Source organism: Haliotis rufescens, unplaced genomic scaffold (assembly GCF_023055435.1).
Source record: "Haliotis rufescens isolate VD_foot unplaced genomic scaffold, xgHalRufe1.0.p SCAF_3, whole genome shotgun sequence".
Taxonomy (NCBI): Eukaryota; Metazoa; Mollusca; class Gastropoda; order Lepetellida; family Haliotidae; genus Haliotis; species Haliotis rufescens.
This window is the reverse complement of record NW_025964001.1, coordinates 48,598,567-48,613,903: the sequence shown is the minus strand read 5'-3', so window position 1 is coordinate 48,613,903 and position 15,337 is coordinate 48,598,567. Positions and strand designations below refer to the sequence as shown.

The following is a 15,337-nucleotide window of genomic DNA, read 5'->3' as shown; positions in this document are numbered from 1 at the left end:
CATATTTTGGGAGGGGCATGAAAAATGGACATTTTATGATAAAATATTAAGTGCTTTTGCATTTTTTGTTTTCGGGGAGGGGCATGTTAAAGATGTTCATGGACATGGAGAGGGTCATCCCCAAATATGACAAACTTTAAGAGAGGGTCCTTATTTTCAGTACATTAGTGCATCAAAAACTTCTCATCACCAACAACCCCCTACCCCACCAACCCTACCCAGAATATGTTCCCAAGACTCTTTAGTTGCCACTGAACTCAACTAATGATCAGATGGTTATGTTGACATTCTTTACAAGGTCATCTTTTTCATCAATTAGTGCAGATGTAAGAACAGATCAGCCATTCAGAAAAGCTGTTCATGATGTTTTTACAAAGCCCAAAATATAAAGACTACCGACTAAAGGCACCAAAATTAACTGACTACTGACCCCTCCCCATAAATACTGAATAATGAAATATTTACTGCCTGCTATCAACTCCTTGCAGCATGGATTGTTGCCTTCACGGGCTTCCCTTGTTCAGATTTGATTATTTGCAGGCTGCTGAGATGAATATGGAATACTGCATTATATTTATATATACTGTGATGTGCTTTAAACAATTCCTCATTCACTTGACCTCTATTTTGTAGGTGAGACATCGGAGGAAGACAATGAGCATTATGAGGACAGTGATGATGAGGAGTTCGCAGCCAAGAAGATCATTAAACAGGTACTCATCTCACCAGGTTCATATACATAGAGACTCAGCTTGTGGTGTGGTTTTAGATGATGTTTTACAGATCTGCTAACCCACAACACCTGAATATGACCAGAAAGGCACTACTTTTTATCTTATCCATTCTCAGATGATGCATTTCTTACTTCTTTCGATCATGGTGTGAAAACATGTCAAAACAAAGTATCTAGCTTCAAGAATCTTTACACCATAATCACCATAACCATCATAATAATCACCAAACTACTCTACTGTTGATAACTTGTTTGTTTTACAAGCTCTTTGTTCTAAATATTTGTGCAGAACCAGAGGTCGTTTTTTTTGTGTATATTTATTGACTTTAAAAAAACTTTTGACTATTTTAATAGGAAAAAATTGATGTATTTACTTCTTACTAAGGGATGTCATGGTAAAATGTCTGTACTTGTAAAAACCATGTATGCATCAGTCAGCGCATGTATAAAGATCAATAATGAACGTACGGACTGCTTTATAACATCTTCCTGTGTACGACAAGGTTGTGTTTTAAGTCTGTTGTTGTTTATATTTGTCATAAATGAACTTGCTATAGAGTTGCAAAATAGTTGTCAACATGGGATATTTGTAACACAAGAAATAATGGACATTACGCTCCTTCTCTTTGCTGATGATGTTGTAATTTTTTTCCTATTCTGTAAATGGCTTGCAAAAACAGTTAAATCTGAAACAGAGTTACTGTTCAAAATGGAGCCTTGAAGTAAATCTGAATAAAACCAATGTTGTAGTTTATAGAAAAGGTGGTATTGTTGCAAAACATGAAAAGTGGTTCGTCTGCCTTGAATGTAGTCACTTACTATACATATTTAGGTCTTTTGTTCTCCTCTAGATTGTCATGGTCTATGGCTTGTAAGCAATCAGGCGTCAAAAGCCATTATGCCTCTTTATAATTTATTCAGGAAAAATAGTCGTGTTTCTTTTTTCACAGCATGTGCTATTTTTGGAGGCAAAATTATCCCTATACTTTTGTATGGTTCTGAAATATGGGGTGCTAAGTATTACGCTGCAATTGAAAAAGTTCACACTTCATATTTCAAATGTTTTCTAGGTGTTGGTAAGTTTGCCTCAAATAAGGCAATTCTTGATCCAAAGTAAACAGGCCGTAATAATATTTTTGTAGCCAGCCAATTAAGGGTAATTAAGTATTGGATTAAGTTACTTAGAATGATGCCTAAAAGATACCCATATCAGTGTTACAAAATGTTAAAGGTACATGATGATAATGGAAAAAATAATTGGGTTTCAGATGTGAGAAATCTATTATTTGTTAGTGGCTTTCCATGTGTATGGATTTCTCAAGATGTGGTTATTTTTATATTCATTTAAGTAAAGACTGAAGGATATATTTTGTCAACAGTGGCACAAAAGTATTTCTGAATCACTTTATCTCAGCAATTACAGCAAAGTAAAATCATTGTTACAAACTAAAATATATTTAACTTGTTTAAATGATAAAAGTTTAATCAGAGCTTATTGTAAACTTAGAATTTCATTGCATAATTTTAATGTAAATATATGTCACAGGTCCAAAGACGGTGATATTGTGAACTCTATTTGTACAAACTGTTCATCTGGAGAAGTAGAGGATGAATACCATGTCTTACTTAGTTGTGAAACGTATTCCCATTTAAGGTATAAATTTCTCCCCATGTCGCAAGGTACTTTTAAAGACTAAACTAAAACTAAAAGCTAAACTCTGAAAATCCTGATATGATCCATGCTGTTTCTGTATTCTTAAAACATGTCTTTAAAATGAGGAATGTGTAACTTGATTTAAAATCTGATCATGTACATCATGTGACAATGTTAATATCCAATCTGCATTGTACTATGGGCCTAAAATACTGAATAAACTGTCTGTCTGTCATAATAATCATCACGCAAACAAATGGGTCACACACTGTAGTCCTGTGTGTTGTGACCTCATCATTCTTTTTCTCACTAAGGATTAGATATATGGATGAACAACTTCTTTGTTATCCCTAGCCACGAATTGAGTACAAGAGAATACATTTCTTTTTTCTGAGAGCTTCCTCTTCTATCATATCAACATCTATGGCATCATTTGAAGAAGAGAATGGGAACAGATCATGAGAAACGCCGGCCTTTAGAAATTGCAGACGGACCTTTTCCTCAGCTGATCCACATGCAACCACACAATGGGAAGGACTATCTGGGGTTTCAATGGTCAACCCGACCAGCTGTTCCCCATCCCATAGTTGCCATCCATCTTGATCCCAGATGACTATGAAGACATCACCTTATGTCTGGTAAGGGCTTGCTGCATCTACCTCAAGGCTGTGGCGCCACTCCCATAAGAGACTCTCCTTACTACTTTCTATGGCATTCACTACGGAAGTCTCCTGTACCACAGTCTTTATCTGGCTCTGTTCAACTATGCTTCGTGCCTATTCCTTCGCTGGATTGCCTTCTCCTGTGACATCCAGTCCACAAGACTAGAGCTATCACCTCTACAGCAACTGCACCCTGTCATGGAGTGTTGTTTTTGGAAGTCTGACACAGTCTTCTCTTCCCACTATCTGTGTGACATCTTGCTCACGAACCTTCAGGGCCTGCAGCAATTTGGTCCCTTGGTCCTGGCATAACAATTGCAGGCTACCCACCAGGAAAGATAGACGATGCATGTACTCACTCCTGCTGTACTCTGTATCCAGTACATACTGAATATATATTGGAATGTCACTCCTTTTATTGTCATTGTTATTCAGGTTCCCAGACTGAGTACCCAGTGGAGTGTAAAGTGACTCATTTGTAGAGATCTTCAACATCGAAGTCGTCGCAAGGCATGTCCGTTTCGGCGGTGTCCCAAGCACTTACATGCTCACCTCTGCCTTGTGCACATGATGGCATAGTATTGGTTTGAAGATTCTGTTATAGATATTGTCAATCATTCCCCTTCTCATGTTAGCATGATTTCAATCCTACAGGTATGATTGATAGCTTAAATGAAGCATTTAAGGAGATGCCAAGCTGTCTCACCCTGTTGTCTGATAGATAGCAGTGAACTGCCTGGTAAAACATCGCCTGTAAGGGTGTTTTTACCTACTCACAAGTTCCTGTCTTTTATTACAGTGTGGGGGCGGTCGGGTAGCCTAGTGGTTAAAGCGTTCGCTCATCACGCCGAAGACCCGGGTTCGATTCCCGACATGGGTATAATGTGTGAAGCCCATTTCTGGTGTCCCCCGCCGTGATATTGCTGGAATATTGCTAAAAGCGGCGTAAAACCATACTCACTCACTCGCTTAATTTATTACAGTGTAATAACTAGGTGTTTGTTTCACTGTTTAGCACCAGCTTCCTCATGCACAACTCACGGTTGTAGTCTCATACCAGCTAGTAGTTTCATCCGCCACACTGTTCCAACCGTGGGATAAATGCATCGTGTGAAATAGGATATGTTTAAGAATTTAAAATTTTTTACACTAGATTGTATATTTATATACTTTATCCTATCTCACACACCATATGCCCTCCCAAACATCCCCTTATCACAGCTACACTAGCCTGTCCGCACTAAGAAACAGTATGATGTGGCAGAGGTAGTCAGATGATCAAGTCATGTAAGGTCACAACACACAGGATTGCAGTGCGTGACCCATTTGTTTGGGTGATGTCTATGGCAATGCTAGGATGTGTTCGGGGGGAAATGTTTTTAGAAGCTGGAAACTTTGTTTTTGCATGTTTCCACACAATGATCTAAAGAAGAGGGAAGAAATTGCATAGTGCGAGGTACTGTAAATCTTGAAATTAATGTGTCTCCAAATTAATATGACTGCTGACCCCTAGCTAAAAATGCAACTGAAAATCAATGCGACTTCCCCCACCCCATCCCGAGTAGAATGATACATATCCTTACCTTAATCCGTTCGCTCGTCACATCGAAGACCTGGGTTCGATTCCCGACATGGGTACAATATGTGAAGTCCATTTCTGGTGTCCCCCGCCATGATTTTGCTGGAATATTGCTAAAAGCGGCGTAAAATGAAACTCACTCACTCACTTACCTTAATCCAATCAAACAGCAAATAGTTCCGTTTATTAGCACTGAGTAAAACACTTCCATAAAAACAACAAACAGTGTTGTCCTAAAAACAACACACAGTTTATATGTTGACTGGCATAAAGTTCAAAGGCATTAAAATAATTGAACCAACAACAGATCACTGATTGGAGTGGTCAATGATGCCTAGTTTGACACAAGTGGGTAGAACTCTTGACCCCAGCAGTTGTAACTCACCTGATGTCTATTGTTGAATTATTTAATCTTTAATTGACATTGTTATGTACTTGTTACAACTGCTGCACAATAAACCGTGTTGTGTATATATTCAAGTTTGTATTTCCGCTATCCATACTGGGGAGCCTCAAAAGACACCCTACTTTCACTATACATAGCTCTTATCCGATCTAAACTAGACTACAGTAGCGCCATTTACAACACCCTAAACAATTCACTAAACAAGAAATTACCCGCACCCAACAAGGCACTTCTAGCACTTCACTGCAGGCTCTAACAGAAGAAATCCCATTGGAATTACACCGGGAACAATTATCTATAAACTTCTGGGCTGCCGCCCAATCAAACCCTCTCATCCAAAATATTCTTAAAAACAACATTAGCCCAAGAAACCAAGTGCTGGCCTGCATAAACCCACTACTAACCCCCATATCACAAAGAATAACAATCTCCCTAAATGGACACAAACTAAATAATTTAAGACAAAACACCAAACCTTCCAACATTTACACACCAAAACTCCAAACCCCTAAAATAGACACCAAACTTGCCTCCACGCTAAACAAGCAAACAGATCCAAACATCGCTAAAAACAATTCATTAGCATACATCCACGAGAAATGGCTAAATTGGTGCCACATTTACACAGAGGGATCCTCTGATCCATCCTAAAAGCACACCGGCTTTAGCGTCCACATCTTTCAACCTCTAAAACAAACAAAATCTTACAGACTCCCCAATAATCTATCTATCTTTACGGCCAAACTCATGGTCATGGCCACAGCCCTTCAAAACCCACAAATAAAAACCCGCCAAAACATCCTCATCCTCACAGACTCCCTCAGTGGACTCCAGGCCCTAAAGGCCCAAAACACTAAAAATCGCCCCAAACTAATTAGTCAAATTCTAAAAAGCTCTAATGAACTAACTAAAGCAGGCAAACAGATAGAATTTGTTTGGATACCCGCACATGTAGGAATTTATGGTAATGAACATGCCGACAAAGCAGCTAAACTTTCACTAAAACTCCCAGAAATAAGTCTAAATCTGCCAATTTCCAAATCAGAAATTAAAAGCATAACAAAACAAAAAAACTCCCAAAAATAGCAAACAAAATACAAAAACTGAAACTGTCAGCTCAAAAAAGTACTCAAAATAACCCTAACTAAAGCCAACATTCTTCACCCATCCAAAAAAATTGACAGGGCCATAACTAAATAACAAACAGCCACCTTCAAACACTAAAAATACACGCAACAGGCACATGCCCACACTGCACTCAAAAAGAAACCACAGAACATGCACTCATCCACTGCCCACGCTACAAGACACACAGAACAACACTTCTAAACACACTAAACTTAAACTCCTGAGTAAACTCTTGAAAAAATCTTAAACCCACTAAATAACACATCCAACTTTAAAGCCCTAGGCAATACCTAATTAAAACAGATGTTATTAACCGAATATAACCCACAAATAATGAAAACAAAACAAATTAAAAACAAAAATAATTATTAAAGAAACGAAACAACTCACTCAACACTCACATCTCCCTTAGTCTCTCTCTCCACTCTCCACTTCCTTCATATATTTTGGGCAAATTCATTAAATGGCCTGGTGGGCCTGTGTGCGACTAAAGTCGGAAAGCGCTCATAAAATCCCCAACCTCAGTCAGTTAGTCCGCTATCTAAGGTGTGCAGTGAGGCTGTCTTATTGTCTACCAGATGTCTACTGTGTAATTATTTTTTTAAACGATATTTATTTCCACTTGGTTTAGTAAAAGTTCAGATTTAATCTTTTTAGTTGACATTCTACCATGAATTTGGAATTTACTCGATTCTGATTGGTCAGTCAGAGGCTATTAAATCACAATAATCCCCTCTGATTGAAACAGCTGGTTTGACGGCCGCATCACCGCAGAAGCTAATATTCATAGAATAGCACTTTTTTTTCAGTCATTGTCAGTAGGCATATTTAAACAATTATATCTACAATTACAGGTTACAAAATGCACAGATGCAGTTACTACAATATTCCAAGGATGTGTGGCAATACATTTCGTGCAGAAAACACGATAGAAATCTGCAAAGGAAGTGCACTTATGTTTTGGAGACAACAGCTAGAGAGCTTGGAATTTTGGCGCTTTCCTACATACGACTGTGACGTCATATCTTTTGCATCACAATGAGCGATATGACGTCATAATGATGACATGCAATGTAGAGCAAAAGACTTGCAAAGCAGATCGATATTCAGATCGATAATCCACTCAAAACACTGGACTCAACCCATGCCGCTTCACTCAGTATATTTGCTAACACCAAAGAGTTCGCATTTTATTTAGTCATAGTAGAATGGAGATAAACATACCGTACTGTGTTTTCAATGTAGAGCTAGGTTACCTGTAGATTTAACCTCGCTAAATTCAATTTGGAACCGAACGCGAATTGTTATGTACTTGTTACAAGTGCTGCTCAATAAACCGTGTTTGTGTATATATTCAAGTTGGTATTTCCACTATTCAAGTGTGCAGTGAGGCCGTCTTATTGTTGATAGTCCTTTGGAGACATAAATGCGAAGTTTCATTAATGCAAACAATGACCACTCATATTTTTTAATCGCGTTAATTTCAAAACAGTTAATGAATATACAATTTTATGTAAATTTTTCAATTATTCTATTATTTCCATTCAACCTGAATGCGAATTTGGATCGTCCAACTGTATAATTATGCATTTCAGGGAGCAACCATTTGACTTTTGTGAAGTTCTAAAAAAAAATATTCAAACCCATTTTACTGAAAAGTAATTATATATGCCTCCCTGACAAAAGGGTTTGAATCACACAGTCTCTACCACAGGAAGTAATAACAATGATGCAATAACAATATAAAATAATAATTTCTCCCTCAGTATCTGGAAGAGGTGAGGCTGGAGGAAAGACTGGGAGACATTCCTTCTATTGACGGACAGCCCACTGATGAGCAACTAAAGAAAATGAACACTGCCAAACCAAAGAAAGCCTCAAACATGAATAAGGTATGTAAAGACAGTGATGTGGGGTCTCTATAAGGTATGTGAGAAGAGTGGGGTAGGGTCTCTATTACATTTGTGAGAAGAGTTGTGCTGTGAAGCATGAATTATGAAATGTTTTGTTGGTTAACAAGTGTGGACCTTTTGCAATTTTGCTGTTTAGGAAATGAAGACTGGTGATGAAGAAGGGTTTGACCCTGATGAGTTGCCATATTGCTGTATCTGTACCAACAACGCCACCATTAGATGCCTCGGATGTGACTTTGACCTCTACTGTGCTGGATGTTTCAAGTATGCTAATATCTGTGTTATCTCATTTTAATGCTCAACATGCTCAACAAAGTAATCACTTAAAATCCTTTGCAAAGGTATCCCTGGTTCTCAAGTCCATTACCCATCTGTGTGGGGGTGCTAAAGTTCTTTACCCATATGCGTGGGAGTGCTAGTGTTCCTTACCCATCTGTGTGAGGGTGCTAAAGTCCCTAACCCAACTGTGTGAGGGTGCTAAAGTCCCTACCCATCTGTGTGGGGGTACTAAAGTTCTTTACCCATCTGCGTGGGAGTGCTTGTGTTCCTTACCCATCTGTGTGAGGGTGCTAAAGTCCCTAACCCATCTGTGTAGGGGATGCTAAAGTCACTTACCCATCTGTGTTGGGGATGCTAAAGCCCCTAACCCATCTGTGTAGGGGATGCTAAAGTCACTTACCCATCTGTGTTGGGGGTGCTAAAGTTCTTTACCCATCTGCGTGGGAGTGCTAGTGTTCCTTACCCATCTGTGTGAAGGTGCTAAAGCCCCTAACCCCATCTGTGTAGGGGATGCTAAAGTCACTTACCCATCTGTGTTGGGGATGCTAAAGCCCCTAACCCATCTGTGTAGGGGATGCTAAAGTCACTTACCCATCTGTGTAGGTGATGCTAAAGTCACTTACCCATCTGTGTGGGGGTGCTAAAGTCCCTAATCCCATCTGTGTGAGGGTGCTGAAGTCCGTAACCCATCTATGTGGGGATGCTTAATTCCCTTACCCATCTGTGTAGGTGATGCTAAAGTCCCTAACTCATCTGTGTAGGGGATGCTAAAGACTTTCACCCATCTGTGTGGGAGTGCTAAAGTCCCTTACTCATTTGTGTGTTGTGCTAAAGTCCCCAACACATCTGTGTAGGGGATGCTAAAGTCCCCAACTCATCTGTGTGGGAGTGCTATGTCACTTACCCATCTGTGTGTGTGCTAAAGTCCCTTACCCATCTGTTGGGGGTGCTAAAGTCCCTAACCCATCTGTTTGAGGGTGCTTAAGCCCCTTATCAATCTGTGTAGGGGATGCTAAAGCCCCTTAATTATCTGTGTGGGGGTGCTAAAGTCCCTAACCCATCTGTTTGAGGGTGCTAAAGCCCCTTATCCATCTGTGTAGGGGATGCTAAAGTCTGTAAGCCATCTGTGTAGGGGTGCTATAGTCCATAACCCATCTGTGTGGGGGTGCTAAAGTCCCTTACTCATCTGTGTAGGGATGCTAAAGCCCCCTATCCATCTGTGTGGGGGTGCTAAAGTCCCTAACCCATCTGTTTGAGGGTGCTTAAGCCCCTTATCAATCTGTGTAGGGGATGCTAAAGCCCCTTACTTATCTGTGTGGGGGTGCTAAAGTCCCTAACCCATCTGTGTGGGGGTGCTAAAGTCCATAACCCATCTGTTTGAGGGTGCTAAAGCCCCTTATCCATCTGCGTAGGGGATGCTAAAGTCTGTAAGCCATCTGTGTAGGGGTGCTATAGTCCATAACCCATCTGTTTGAGGGTGCTAAAGCCCCTTATCCATCTGTGTAGGGATGCTAAAGTCTGTAAGCCATCTGTGTAGGGGTGCTATAGTCCATAACCCATCTGTGTGGGGGTGCTAAAGTCTGTAAGCCATCTGTGTAGGGGTGCTATAGTCCATAACCCATCTGTGTGGGGGTGCTAAAGTCCCTTACTCATCTGTGTAGGGATGCTAAAGCCCCTTATCCATCTGTATATAATGGATGCTAAAGTCCCTAACCCATCTGTGTTAGGGTGCTAAAGCCCCTTACCCATCTGTTGGGGATGCTAAAGCCCCTAACCCATCTGTGTTGGGGATGCTAAAGTCCCTAACCCATCTGTGTGAGGGATGCTAAAGTCTCTTACCTATCTGTGTAGGGATGCTAAAGTCCCCAACCCATCTGTGTAGGGGTTCTAAAATCTCTTTCCCATCCGTGTGAGGTTGCTAAATTCCCTTACCCATCTGTTGGGGGTGCTAAAGTCCCTTACCCATCTGTTGGGGGTGCTAAAGTCCCTTACCCATCTGTTGGGGGTGCTAAAGTCTGTAAGCCATCTGTGTAGGGGATGCTAAAGCCCCTTACTTATCTGTGTGGGGGTGCTAAAGTCCCTAACCCATCTGTTTGAGGGTGCTAAAGCCCCTTATCCATCTGTGTAGGGGATGCTAAAGTCTGTAAGCCATCTGTGTAGGGGTGCTATAGTCCATAACCCATCTGTGTGGGGGTGCTAAAGTCCCTTACTCATCTGTGTAGGGATGCTAAAGCCCCTTATCCATCTGTATATAATGGATGCTAAAGTCCCTAACCCATCTGTGTTAGGGTGCTAAAGCCCCTTACCCATCTGTTGGGGATGCTAAAGCCCCTAACCCATCTGTGTTGGGGATGCTAAAGTCCCTAACCCATCTGTGTGAGGGATGCTAAAGTCTCTTACCTATCTGTGTAGGGATGCTAAAGTCCCCAACCCATCTGTGTAGGGGTTCTAAAATCTCTTTCCCATCCGTGTGAGGTTGCTAAATTCCCTTACCCATCTGTTGGGGGTGCTAAAGTCCCTTACCCATCTGTTGGGGGTGCTAAAGTCCCTTACCCATCTGTTGGGGGTGCTAAAGTCTGTAAGCCATCTGTTTAGGGGTGCTAAAGTCCCTTACCCATCTGTGTGGGGATGCTAAAGTCCCTGAGCCATCTGTGTACGGGATCCTTAAGTCCCTTACCCATCTGTGTAGGGGATGCTAAAGTCCCCAACTCATCTGTGTAGGGATGCTAAAGACTTTCACCCATCTGTGTGGGAGTGCTAAAGCCCCTAACCCATCTGTGTAGGGGATGCTAAAGCAGGGGTCCGGAAACCGTCATATGCGCCGGACATGTCCGATTGGGAATCTCAAATGTCCGTTTTAAAATAGGCTATTGCTTACCGGACATTTTAAAAAGTATTGTCCGGACATTCTTAAATTTTGACCGGACATGATCAACAGTTAGGACTGAGCAGTTTCTGTCTGCAGTTGCAACACAATGAAGATTAACTACACTGACAAGCTTTGTTTGTTTTGATTGCTGAAAATACATCGTACCTACATGATAGTCCAATCGGTCAATCACTGTAATAGGCAATAAACTGAGTTGACACTGATTAATCGAGGATTAATTACTGAGAACATCTTGTTAATTTGAGTGAAAGGTGTTTACAACTGTACATTAATACCTTGCATCATCGATGTACCTCATTATCCTCACAATGCTATGATACGTAATCTCAGACAAGAAGCGAAAGCGTGACGACAGCCAGTCGACCGATGCAGATCAGTCGAGCGGATCTGCCAAACCCTCAAAGTCTGGACGATCATTTTGTAAGTCGTGGCTAACGACTTTCACTTGGTTGACATACAATGAGGATTTGCAGATTTTATTGTTTTCAGTATCTAGTCGTATATTGAATCTTGATTGACCGCCATTTTGCTTTCTCGGACGATCGATATCCAATTTGTTTATGGTCAATAATTAAGTACAGATGAAAAAAGTATTCAAATAACTATTGCTATCAACGATATTTTAGTATTTGTGATTAAATTATCTGTCTTGTTTTTAAAAAAATCTTTAGTTTAAAAAAAAACTTTTCCCGTGAGGTCACGTGATAACCAAATATGGGATAATAGTCTCGATCCAAATGTTACAACGCGTACACTTGAGCAGACTTATGAATATAACTCATGAATATTAATTAGACCGTTCACTACGTTAACAGACCGTTATTATAACAGAAACAAACGTATGTTTTCCATGTAAATCTAAAATGATATTATTTGTTATTAATTGTCTGATGAATTAAACAATTTAAATTGAAACAATTCATAATTCATCATATTATGAATACTTAAACTTTTAATGTGTGTGAAAAGTCGTACTAAAATACGCTATTTGAAGGGGGCGTGGCCTAAATGCAAATGTTCGATTGGGATTTTAAATTTTCCGGACCCCTGTGCTAAAGTCCCTTACCCACCTGTGTAGGGGTTCTAAAATCTCTTTCCCATCCGTGTGAGGGTGCTAAAGCCCCTTACCCATCTGTTGGGGATGCTAAAGCCCCTTACCCATCTGTTGGGGAAGCTAAAGCCCCTAACCCATCTGTGTGGGGGTGCTAAAGCCCCTAAGCCATCTGTGTGGGAGTGCTAAAGTCCCTAAGCCATCTGTGTGGGAGTGCTAAAGTCCCTTACCCATCTGTGTGGGAGTGCTAAAGTCCCTAACCCATCTGTGTGGGAGTGCTAAAGTCCCTTACCCATCTGTGTGGGAGTGCTAAAGTCCCTAACCCATCTGTGTAGGGGATGCTAAAGTCACTTACCCATCTGTGTAGGTGATGCTAAAGTCACTTACCCATCTGTGTGGGGGTGCTAAAGTCCCTAATCCCATCTGTGTGAGGGTGCTAAAGTCCGTAACTCATCTATGTGGGGATGCTTAAGTCCCTTACCCATCTGTGTGGGAGTGCTAAAGTCCCTAATCCCATCTGTGTGGGAGTGCTAAAGTCCCTAATCCCATCTGTGTGGGAGTGCTAAAGTCCGTAACCCATCTATGTGGGGATGCTTAAGTCCCTTACCCATCTGTGTGGGGATGCTAAAGTCCCCAACTCAGCTGTGTGGGGATGCTAAAGTCCCCGACTCAGCTGTGTAGGGATGCTAAAGACTTTCACCCATCTGTGTGGGAGTGCTAAAGCCCCTAACCCATCTGTGTAGGGGATGCTAAAGTCCCTTACCCATCTGTGTAGGGGTTGCTAAAGTCCCCAACTCATCTGTGTAGGGATGCTAAAGACTTTCACCCATCTGTGTGGGAGTGCTAAAGTCCCTAACCCATCTGTGTAGGGGTGCTAAAGCCCCTAACCCATCTGTGTAGGGGTGCTAAAGCCCCTTACCCATCTGTGTGGGGGTGCTAAAGCCCCTAACCCATCTGTAGGGGTGCTAAAGTCCCTAATCCCATCTGTGTGAGGGTGCTCAAGTCTGTAAGCCATCTGTGTAGGGGATGCTAAAGTCCCTTACCCATCTGTGTGGGGGTGCAAAATCACTTACCAACCTGTGTGGGAGTGCTAAAGTCCCTTACCCATCTGTGTGGGGGTGCAAAGTCACTTACCCACCTGTGTGGGAGTGCTAAAGTCTGTAAGCCATCTGTGTTGGGGTGCTAAAGTCCCCAACGCATCTGTGTAGGGATGTTAAAGACTTTCACCCATCTGTGTGGGGGTACTAAAGTCCCTAACCCATCTGTGTATGGGTGCTAAAGTCCCTTAATCATCTGTATGTGGGTGCTAAAGTCCGTAAGCCATCTGTGTCGAGGTGCTTAAGTCCCCAACTCATCTGTGTAGGGATGCTAATGACTTTCACTCATCTGTGTAGGGGTGCTAAAGTCCCTTACTCATCTGTGTAGGGATGCTAAAGACTGTCACCCATCTGTGTAGGGATGCTAAAGACTTTCACCCATCTGTGTAGGGGATGCTAAAGTCCCTTAATCATCTGTGTGGGGGTGGTAAAGTCTGTAAGCCATCTGTGTAGGGGTGCTAAAGTCCCTTACCCATCTGTGTGGGAGTGCTAAGGCCCCTTATACCAATCTGTGCTTAAGTCCCCAACTCATCTGTGTAGGGATGCTAAAGACTTTCACCCATCTGTGTGGGAGTGCTAAAGTCCCTAACCCATTTGTTTTGGGGTGCTAAAGTCACTTAACCATCTGTGTTCAGGTGCTTAAGTCCCTTACTCACCTGTGTGGGGGTGGTATAGTCCCTTAACCATCTGTGTGGGGGTGGTATAGTCCCTTAACCATCTGTGTGGGTGTGGTATAGTCCCTTAACCACCTGTGTGGGGGTGGTATAGTCCCTTAACCATCTGTGTGGGGGTGGTATAGTCCCTTAACCACCTGTGTGGGTGTGGTATAGTCCCTTAACCATCTGTGTGGGGGTGGTATAGTCCCTTAACCATCTGTGTGGGGGTGGTATAGTCCCTTAACCATCTGTGTGGGGGTGGTATAGTCCCTTAACCATCTGTGTGGGTGTGGTATAGTCCCTTAACCATCTGTGTGGGTGTGGTATAGTCCCTTAACCATCTGTGTTGGTGTGGTATAGTCCCTTAACCATCTGTGTTGGTGTGGTATAGTCCCTTAACCATCTGTGTAGGGGTGGTATAGTCCCTTAAGCATCTGGGGGTATGGGTGGCCCAATCGTCTAAGGTGCCGCAAATCGCTGTGCAGAGTTGCGTCCCTTGGGCAAGCCAGAAACCTATGATTGTGGGTTCGAATCCCCGTTCGCCCCAATTATGTTTCTAGGTTTGTCAGCACCATACCCGTGCTCGTGGGTTTCACCGAAGTGGTAAATGTCTGAGACCTGCATCACTTCGGGCTTTCCTCCCACATTAAGCTGACACGCCGTGATATAACTGGAATACTGTTGAAAGCGGCGTTAAACCAAACTCACTCACTCACTCACTCACTCACTCCTAGGGCTTCAACGAGTACTCGAGTACTCGGGGCCGGGTCGGTTTTAGTGGGACTCGAGTACTCGATAAGGGGAGATCACTCTGTTTTGCTTGTTTCACGTTACGGTTGCACGCCATTTGCACTGGCAATGGAGAGGGATAAAAAATTACATTTTGATTTAGACAGTGTTAAAAAGAAAACTAAATGCCGTTTGTGTGGCCTTATCCTTAGTTACACTGGCAGCACGACTAGCACAATGAGAAAACATCTGACATGCAAACATCCCAGCGCTGACGCTGATCTTACACGTACAGTTCGAAAGCAAGCCACCCTAGGTACTGGTATGTTTGGCAATATTGGCATAAAAAAGCCTGTTGATCGAGCGTGGTATGAAAGAGTAACACGAAAGGCTATGCTTATGTGTGTCCGAGATCTACGACCACTGAATATTGTCAAAGGTGAAGGCTTCCGAGATTTCTGTGAAGAATTAAATCTGAACTATCAAGTACCGTGCTCCACCACGATTCACAACTACCTGATTAAGACCTTTGAAGATACAAAATCAGAACTAAAATTCAA

At 42.0% G+C, this 15,337-nt stretch overlaps 1 protein-coding gene across 1 annotated transcript in view; it reads left to right on the top strand.

The window, feature by feature from the left end:
• LOC124149730 (abscission/NoCut checkpoint regulator-like) overlaps positions 1-15,337 on the top strand; it is an 89,544-nt gene that overhangs the window by 60,571 nt on the left and 13,636 nt on the right. Inside the window, exons 8-10 of the mRNA XM_046521479.1 lie at positions 634-713; positions 7,929-8,054; positions 8,212-8,339. Of these exons, the coding sequence (XP_046377435.1) occupies positions 634-713; positions 7,929-8,054; positions 8,212-8,339 (334 nt within the window). The remainder of the gene's footprint in view (positions 1-633; positions 714-7,928; positions 8,055-8,211; positions 8,340-15,337) is intronic.